This window comes from Zingiber officinale, chromosome 9A (genome assembly GCF_018446385.1).
Source record: "Zingiber officinale cultivar Zhangliang chromosome 9A, Zo_v1.1, whole genome shotgun sequence".
Lineage (NCBI taxonomy): Eukaryota > Viridiplantae > Streptophyta > Magnoliopsida > Zingiberales > Zingiberaceae > Zingiber > Zingiber officinale.
Genome location: NC_056002.1, coordinates 9,354,860 through 9,364,589, shown reverse-complemented (window position 1 = coordinate 9,364,589; position 9,730 = coordinate 9,354,860). Strand labels below are relative to the sequence as shown.

Here is a 9,730-nt window from a genome sequence, read left to right as displayed (position 1 = left end):
TACTTGAAGGCACCTTGATTAATGTTGAAGGCACCTTTCATCCCCTTTAAAAGGGCTACTCGACCATGCAATTAAACGCACCTCTATTACAAGCTTCTATTCAATTGTGTGACATTCCAACTACTCCAACTTTGCATTGCTGCTCAGCTACAATGTTGTTGTGCCCAACTGCTAGTGAGAAGCTGTCCAACACCGAGCTCAATCCTAGAAATTACAAGTGTTGGGTCCGAGGGACCTGGGCCTTGGAGTGGGAGTCACCGAAGGCTCCCAACCAAGTAAAACCGCTTGTGTTCTGATTTTCCTTCTTTTTTTTTTTTGTCTTTTTTGTTGCATACTTGTTTTTCAAAATCGAAGAAAAGTCAAGTTTTTAAAACCATGTGATTCACCCCCCTCTCACGTGCGTAATGATTTAACAAGTGATATCAGAGCCCTATTAGCTCTAAATTGGTGCAACCACCAATCAAGACGGGGGAAATTATTCTAGTTTTTTTTAGATTTCAGTTTTTTATATTTTATTTGAATTGGTAAAATTTATTTTTTCAAATAACTCTTTCTAGTTCAGTTTTTTCTCGAAGTTGGTGCAATATTACTCGAGTCATCAATATTTCTTTTTACTTCAAACTCTGCTAATCGAAGACCTAATCTTGGGGCATTTTTTTTCATTTTTTTTGCAAGATAATTCAAATGGCCCAACTCGAATGACACAATACCGCTCTCGCCCTCCTTGCTTCAATGAAAACAATTTTTCATATTGGAAGAAGATAATGAAGGTCTACTTGAAGACCAACATCTAGCAGTGGTTCTCTGTACTACGAGGATACACTGCTCCAGTGGACAATGCATCTGAAGATCCACTGGACCCAGAAGAATGGAACCCGGAGATGAAGAAGAAAGCCCAAACTAACAATAAGGCATTGAACACTCTGCAATGTGGGCTGACCAAGGAAGAGCTGAACTGAGTCAAACATTCAACAATGCAAAAGAATTGTGGGACAAACTGGTTGAACTACACAAGGGAACGACCTACTCAAGGGTAACGAAACGTGACCTCCTATTAAATTCTTTATTTAATATCAAAATGCAGGACGGAGAAATCGCAAGCCAACTACACGTGAGAATCAAGGATATCCTCAATGGCCTATACATGATCTGACATCAACTCAAGAACCGCGATATTATCAAGTATGCTCTGAATTCATTTCCATGAAACGCGCTGTGGGCATCGATCGTAGATGCCTATAAAGTTTGAAGAAATCTTTCAAAGTTAAAACTAGATGAATTATTTTGTGAATTGAAACTGAATGAACAAACTAACACCACAAAAGTTGAGAAAGAGATCGCTTTTCTTGCAGGTATTTCAAAGGAAGACAAAGCACGAACCCGAGCCAAACCCGAGTCGGAGACGGAGTCCAACTCGGAGTCTGACGAAGAAGAGCAGCTAGTGAACATGGTAAAATAAATGTTCACTAGATGCAAGAGAAACTTCTCCAAGCATGACATGAAGAAGATGTCCAAGTCCACATTCAACAACCCAAAGGTGCACGTCATGTGCTACGGTTGCAACAAGAAGGGGCACTTCAAATACGAATGCCCGAATGAAAACAAGACAAAGAAGACAAAGTGGAAGAAGGCTCTTTAAGCGACGTGAGACATGTCCTCCTCAGACGGATCGGAAGTTGGCGAACCAAATCAAGCAAGTTACCTCGCACTGATGGCAATCGGAGGTGAATCGGATCAAGAAGACGAGTTCGAATATAAGTCGAGCAACGGATCCGCATCCGGTTCAGACGAACCAAATAGGGTAAATGTTAATTATACTACAAAGTTTTTCAAAATAATTTCTTACTTAAACAAAAAATTAACAAAAACTAACAAAAAATTAATAAAAACTAAGGAACACAATAAACTCTTCCTTAAGGAAAATAATACTCTTGAGGAACAACTGAACTTAATCTCTTTAATTGATCAAGTTCAAGACCGAAATTCCACTCAAGTTACAAGACTTGAGGAAGAAAACTTTGTCTTGAAAAGTCAAGTCAAAGAACTAAAACATCAGTTGGAAAAGTTTACCTCGGGAACCAAATATTTAAACATGACACTTGGATCCTAAAAAGTCGTGTACAATAAATCTAGACTCGGATATAAGTCTAACTCTACCCTTAAATCATTTCTAACCCTAACCCCAAATATAAAACTAACTAAAACTTGGATTCCTAAAACTTATTTAACTAACAATGTAAGGCAAAATTAATATTATGTACCTAAAGATAAAATTCATATTATAAAAATAAAATACAAAATAATTTAAATCAATCAAGAAAATTTACAAAATTAAAACATAAATCCAACCAAAATTACAAAACCCACAAACAAAACTATAATCAAGTTTACTATAACTATAAACTTAAACAAAAACTTAAAAGGAAAATCTATGATTTAGGGGAAGTATATTTGAAAATTACTTTCAAAATTTCTTATTTCAAAAATATTTTTAAACATACTTAAATTTTTTGTTTGTTTGAAAAATATTTTGAATAGATACTTCGAAATTGTTTTCATTTTGTTCTGAAAAATATTTTTAAAATGTTTTCAAAATTAATTTACTTAATTAGTTTGAAAAACTTTTTTTTAAATTTGCTTTCAAACAGTTACTTTCAAAAGTTGTACTGAAAATCATACTTTGCTTAATCTTTGTAAAAATATATTTTGCAAAACTTACTTTGAAAAATACTCTTATACCTTTTTCAAATGTATGTTTTGAAAACTAAAAAGAAAAGCGTTTTGAAAAAAACTTTAAAAACTTCTTTGATAGTTTCTTTCCAAATGTGGTGTAAAAATATTTTGAAATATCTTTTGAAAATTATTTTATCCCTTTGAAAATTATTTTGAAAAGTACTTTGAAAATCACTTTTAAAATATTTTAAAAACTTATTCTGTTTGAAAATTATTTTGAAAATATTTTGGAAAAAATCTTTTCAAAAATTGCTTTGAAAAAATTAAACTTTAAAATTTCTTTGGAATACCACCTTGAAAAGTATTTTTGAAAACTGTTTAAAAATTTGTCTTAAAAAATTGGGTTACAGAATTGTTATAAAATTTAGCTTTCAAAACCTTTTGTAAATTTAAAAAATTCCTTTCAAATTACTTTGAAAAATTTTCTTATCACTAACTCCACTCTAAAATAGACTTGCAAGTCTTTATTAAAAACTTTACCATTGAAAATTTTGTTATTTTATTTACATTTTCATATTTTGGTATACTTATATGCATATTTTTTTATGAATGTCAAATGGGAAGAGTTAGGGTTTAAGTAACAAAAATCAAAGAAAATCTGAAAAACTTAACCCTAAAAATGATCAAGAGAATAAAATTTACCTATTTTATTTTTCTCTTAAACTCATTTCTTTTATTATATGTGTTTGCATATTTTTTTAACTTTAATCTATGTTGTCATTGCATTAAAAGGAGGAGATTATTAGTGCAATTGACACCAATGATCAAACTCAGGTTTTGATAAATGATAAATGAATTAAAGTTAGATGTGCTTGTGATCGAACCGTGTTATCAAGTGTGTAAGGTTGATTAACTTGACGAGTCAAGAGGACCAAACACAAGATAGGAAGTCCAGTCGAGATATGCGATTCTCGATTAACAAAGTCTAGAAGTGGGATTCTGGTAGAAGGTCAGAATGTTTGATTCTCGATAGGTTGAAGACCGGAAGTACAATTCCGATAGGAGGTCGGGATGTTTAATTCTTGATTGGCGAAATTCGAATGTGCGATTCTAGCAGAAAGACCTGGTGGGTCAGATTGGATGTCGAGAAGGTAACTTGACATTTGGTAAGTGGAGATAAGTTACTAGAGGAGAATAACTCAATGAAAACGCGTCCCATTTGAGGGGACAGTAGGTGTCAGTCCAATTTAGGTTCATTTTAGAAAACCTAAACTGAAACCATAACTAAATCTGGGTATAGAGGACATGATCTAATCAATACTATTTTTATTGTGTTAACTCTGTTTTGTAGGTTATTATTTATTTTGGACTAACATGAACTTGCAGGATTGAATTGTACAAAATTTCTCGGGCGAATAGTACCCGAGGCGCCTTCCATGCGAAGGAAGGCGCCTTGAGCTGGGTGATGGAAATTGCCTTGGATGGCTTGGAAGGCACCTTCGGTCAGATAAGGCAGAAAGCGTTGTCGACGATAAGAGTCGGCTTTTAAGGGATTGAGGTTGCAATTGAAAGTGCCTTCAGTAGTGTTGAAGGTGTCTTCCATCCCTTTTAAAAGGTCTACTCGACCATGCAGTTAAACACACCTCTATTACAAGCTTCTACGCAATCGTGTGATATTCCGACTGTTCCGACTTTGCGCTACTACTTTGGTACGAAACTGCTATGCCTGACTGCTGCTGAGAAGTCGTCCAACACTGAGCTCGATCCTAGAAATTACAAGTGTTGAGCCCGAGGAACCTAGGCCTTGTGCTCTAGTTGTCCTTCTTATTTCTTTTCATCTTTTCCGCGGCTTGTTTTTCAAAATCGAAGAAAAGTCAAGTTTTTAAAACCACGCGATTCACTCCTCCTCCTCTCACTTGCGTAACGATCTAACAAGATGAACTACTTTCGTTAAGAGCTTTTTGTGTCCCCAAGATTCCAAGAGAAAAATGTTCAAACAAAGACAAGAAGCTACAAGAAAAAACGTCGAGCGAGTATTTGGAGTGCTCCAATCTCGTTGGGCAATGATAAGAGGTCCAAGATAATTTTGATATAAGAATAATTTAAAGGATATTATGTATACGTATATTATTTTACAAAATATGATTATTGAAGATAAGAAAGATACAGTAAGTAATTGGTTGAATGATGAAGATCTTCCGACACAAATATTTTAGAGATCTATCCAAAAATTTGAAGAATATCTTTAGAGAAATTGGTGATAATTAAATACATCATTAATTTCATGCCGACTTGATTGAGCATATTTAAGCATATTATAAATAATAAATTATTTATAATAATTATTATTTAATGTTGTATTTCATATTTTTAAATTTATAAATTTTTAATAATATTTTTTTAACAAGTTCGGTGATATAAGAGTAACTCGTTAACAAATAAATAAGTTTTTTTTAAATATATATGAATTGTTGAATGTAGGAACCTATAAAAAATTTATATGGATTTTTTTTTAATAGTAAAGAGAAAAGTGAGATTCTTTATTTTGATGGGTAATGATATGGCACCTAGCAAATGAAAAAAAAAACTCTCTTTAATTTTAATATTTTCATTGAAAATGCCCTAGGCCCACTTGTAATCAGAAAGGAGTTGGCATAAATTGTCCTTTTCCATTAAAAAAATTGCACAAGATTTTAAAAATAATTTGTGGAGCTTATTGTTCGCACTTGCACAATGTGCAAAATAATTCTTTAAGTATATAATAAATCAATTTGTTTTTAAAGTGCAAAATATCATTTGTTGGAAAACCCAATTTATTCCGCCGTCCTCGGCTAAAGCTGAAATTGAAATACTAGCAATTAACTTTTATCGAAGCAAATTAAACGCCTCTCCATTGTGTGTCGTTTTCTGTTCCTGATCCGATCCGCCCGCCCTACAGCCCTACAGCCCTACAGCCCTACTCTACAGGCACGGCGGCAGCCGCCTTCTGTAGCTTTGTCACCGTGAAGCCGTCGTCGGCGCAGACGAACTCGTCGTAGCGGAGGAAGATGTTCGCCAGCAGCAGACACGCCGTCTCCACCACATAGTCCTTTGCGGCGCATTGTTTGTTCTCCGCCGTCGGCGCCCCTGTCTGCGGCCCGTTCGACCAGAATAGGTACTTGAGCATCTCCTTCCCTGCGGCGCCTTTGAACCGCTCCGGCGAGAATGTCTCTGGGTCCTCGAACACCTCCGGATCCCGCATCACCAGCGGCTGGTACCCGCACAGTAGCTCGCCCTTGCGCACCTGGAACGCCGCGTCGTGTGATCTCAGTGTGAAGTCGTCCCTCGCACGCCCGTACTGCAGTGGCACCGGCGGGTTCAGACGTAGCGTCTCGTACACCGTTGCCCGCACTAGCTCCATCTCCCGCACCGCCTCGAAACCTGGTCTCGCCTCCCCTGGCCTCCCCTGCATCACCCTCCTCACCTCCTCCCGCAGCCGCTCCCGCAGCCCTGTCTTGTCGGTTCCGACGGTGGTTAGCAGCGCCGGCAGGAAGATGGAGAAGCCACCGAAGGCGTTGAACCCCAGCACGAATAGGATGTTGTTGATGGCATCCTTCTTGTCGATGCCAAACTCTGTTTCCGCGCGTAGCACCACCTCCTCCCCGTGCTTCTCCACGAACTCGTAGAGCTTGCGGTAGACGCCGCTGATGAAGAAGGAGGGGTAGGGGATGGAGTGGAGCAGGATCTCTTGCAGCGGTTGCGGGAAGTTTGGGACGGCGGTGACGGGCATCAGCTGTAGAGCAAGCCACGTATCGAGCATGGCGAAACCGTTGGATCCGATCTCAGGCGACGCTGATGGATCGGCACCGACGATGCTCCGGCAGAGGAAGTTGAAGATGCACTGTTGGACGGGGACGAGGCCGGAGGCGGATCCGCCCTTGGCGATCTCGCGCTCAAGGGTATCAAACATGATGTCGAAGTTCGAGTGGAAGGAAGAGGCCCAAGTGGCGGCGCTCCGCTTGAGGATGTCGAGGCAGAAGCTCTTGACCCTGGCGTGATCAGGCTCAGAGGGGTCGAGGTAGACGACGACGCGGGTGTCGCCGGTGAAGCTAATGCTAGGCATATAGTCGCCGACGAGAACATTGCGCTTGTCGACGAGGGATCGGTCGAAGAGGACGGAGAAGGAGGAGCAGTCGAGCACGGCCACTACTCGAGGATCGACGCCGACAAAGAAGGGGAAGGTGGGCGGCATGTTGGTACGGAACACCGTGCTTTTGTGCGACGCCACGCGGCTCCGGAAGTAGGTCTCTGGGCCTTGGAACCAGAAGTAATCCAGCCGATCCTTCAGAGGGCCCAACACCGGCAGGCCGTAGCTCCCCGGAATTGTCTTCGTCGGCACCGGCGGCGCCGCCGACGACATAGCAGATGCCCACATTATAACTACTAATTTGCCTTTTTCTTCTTCTCCCTCTTCCTCCTGCGTCGGAATCGGCTACCGACGCTGCTTATTTGGATCCAACTAAACGAATCATTGTGATTTTGACTGAAGATAAGGTTTTGGATGGCCTGCGACCACGCTGTGTAAACCAACGGAAAGATGAGGGGGCATGCCCATCCGACGGCCATTATGAAGAGTATGGTGCATTCCTTTGATCTTGGAGAGATATTTAAATTCATTCACGTGTTTGGCATTGCAGCTAAATGATTTCTTTTTTTCAATCTCCATTAATTATGTGGTCGATCCCAAGGACGTAAGCATACATCACGGCAGCTAGAGTCAATGGCTTCTTCAGATGAAAGGCAAACTTTTGGACCGGCATAAGTAATTTTTAATTTTCTCCTAATTTGTACATCAAATTCTGTTTTTTTTTCTTTTTTCAAAATGGTTCAGATCATCTTTTATGAAACATCGATTTATACCTTTGATTTTCATCCCTCCAATGTTTAAAATTTTGATTTTGATAATTATGAATTGTAAGTATAAGAAGAATTTTTTAAAAATTAAAATAAAATAATTATTCCATAGTCTTGGTTTCTCTTTTATAGTCTATAAATCATTGATATATCACTCCTAAAAATTTACTATCTTTCTCTTTATATAATTGAGGTTAAAGAGGAAGATTAAGTTTACAAGGAAATGCTCAATAAGATATATCTAATCTCTATATTAATTATTAGCTTTTGAGAGTTCACATTCCTCCCCTTTAGATGACTTTCAAATCCTTCAAACTTTACTTGTTGGTCTACTAATTTATCGTCTAATTGACGACTAGATACACCATCAGTCCATTTGTTTTTTGATTACCTCAATCTGAGTTTGCTAATGACTACTTGAGTCGATTAAATTCCACCATCAGTTTAAAAACTGCTCCACTATATTCTTTAGGTGATTTGGTCGTTGCAACACAATTTTATCAACTCAATTAGTACCACATATAAATTAACTATATTTGAGATTGACTTAATCATAAATAAAATTATTTTATTCACTGACTAATTTGATTGAATTGACTCCGTAGTGAATTTAGCTCACCATTCAATTAGACTTAGCTACAAAAATCAATTGAAACTTTGATTACGATCATCCTTAAGTACTAAGTCTCACCTAAGTTGAGAAGTGTTCTCTTCTAATAATATATGTATATATCTTTTAACTCTCATAGCTCACATATGAAAGCTTATCTTCCGCAACTTGACCCCACTATCAAAGTCATTATCTGTTAGGTTACACGTCTCTCAAATACATTGAACCCTAAACCCTCAATTTGTTTCACGTGTCATCTTTTACATTCACCATTATAGTTTGTCTTTTTCGTCAATGTTGCATCTCAATTATCTTCATTTGTATGCTCTTTCATATGGCTTATACCGTCCTTGAGAGTTTCCTTTTTATTTTATTTATTTTTGTAGTTTTAATACTCAATCTCGAATAAATCTTATCATGAATTTTCATATATTATAGTAAAAAGATAATTATACTCATTCTAGATATTCTACCGTCCGTCTTTATATTATATAAAGAGAGGTCAATCATAAAATCTGTTGGATCGAAAGCGCTAGAGGGGGGATGAATAGTGCTCGTGGCTTTCACTCTGTCGTTTTTGGAAATCGTTCGTGTAAACGCAGCGGAAAAGAAAGGAAATAACAAACACAGAAGACACAGTCGTTTACTTGGTTCGGAGCTTGTGACGACTCTTACTCCAAGGCCCACGCTCGTTGAGCGTTTACGTTAGGCAACAACTATAATATCGAAAATCTTTTACAAGTGAATAAGTACAAGTATTAAACTTTAAAAGATTATACCGACAAATACAAAGATGAATGAAGTGGTTGTCGATTGTCGGAGTAGCAGAGTCTAGTTGAAGCTTTCGGAGCAGCATACAATATCACACGTTCTTCTATTCGAATTGTTGTTTCAAGCTGCACCTCGAGGCCTCCTTTTATAGCTCTGCAAAGTCTGATCCAGATCCCCAAGCTTCGGGATCAAGTTTGACCCGAGGCGGATCAGTCGACCGATCCCAATGTTCGGTCGACCGATCAGGCAATCCCTCCTATCTGATCCGCCCGATCTTCTCGCTCTGCTTCGATCCGGTCAAACTCCATCCGAGGTTCAGTCGATCGATAAACAGGTTCGGTCGACCGATAAGCTCTGACTCGGCCTGATCCAGTCGACACCCAACCCAGGTTGGTCGGCCGATCCCAAGGTTCGATCGACCGATCCTGGTCGAGTCAAACTGGACAGAGTCTTATCGGCTGGTTCGGTTGATACGATCCTGTTTGGTCGATCGATCCGGTCACTTCAACTCGCACAAAAGTGTTAGTCTCCTGCAAGCGAAGTTAGAACACAATAGAATATATAACAAACAGCGGTTGGACTGATGATTCGGGTTTTCGGCCGGAAACCCTGGGTCGACCCGTTTCTGTTCCCTCTACGGGAACGCGTCCTCTACTCCACTCGGAGATTTACTTGCCGTGCAATCTTCGAGATCGTTGGACTTTTCTCGGCCTTTCGATGCCTCCGGACTTCTGACCTTGGCTTCCCGACGTCGGTCTTCCACCGGTTCGACACGGACTTTCG

General features: G+C 39.0%; 1 protein-coding gene across 1 annotated transcript; it reads right to left on the bottom strand.

Annotated features, from left to right (window-relative positions):
- Window positions 1–5,468: 5,468 nt before the first annotated feature.
- Window positions 5,469–7,167, bottom strand: LOC122020426 (fatty acid hydroperoxide lyase, chloroplastic-like). The gene has a single exon (XM_042578349.1). It carries the CDS (start codon window positions 7,085–7,087, stop codon window positions 5,630–5,632), a length of 1,458 nt encoding a protein of 485 aa, XP_042434283.1. The 5' UTR covers window positions 7,088–7,167; the 3' UTR covers window positions 5,469–5,629.
- Between the last annotated feature and the right edge of the window lie 2,563 nt (window positions 7,168–9,730).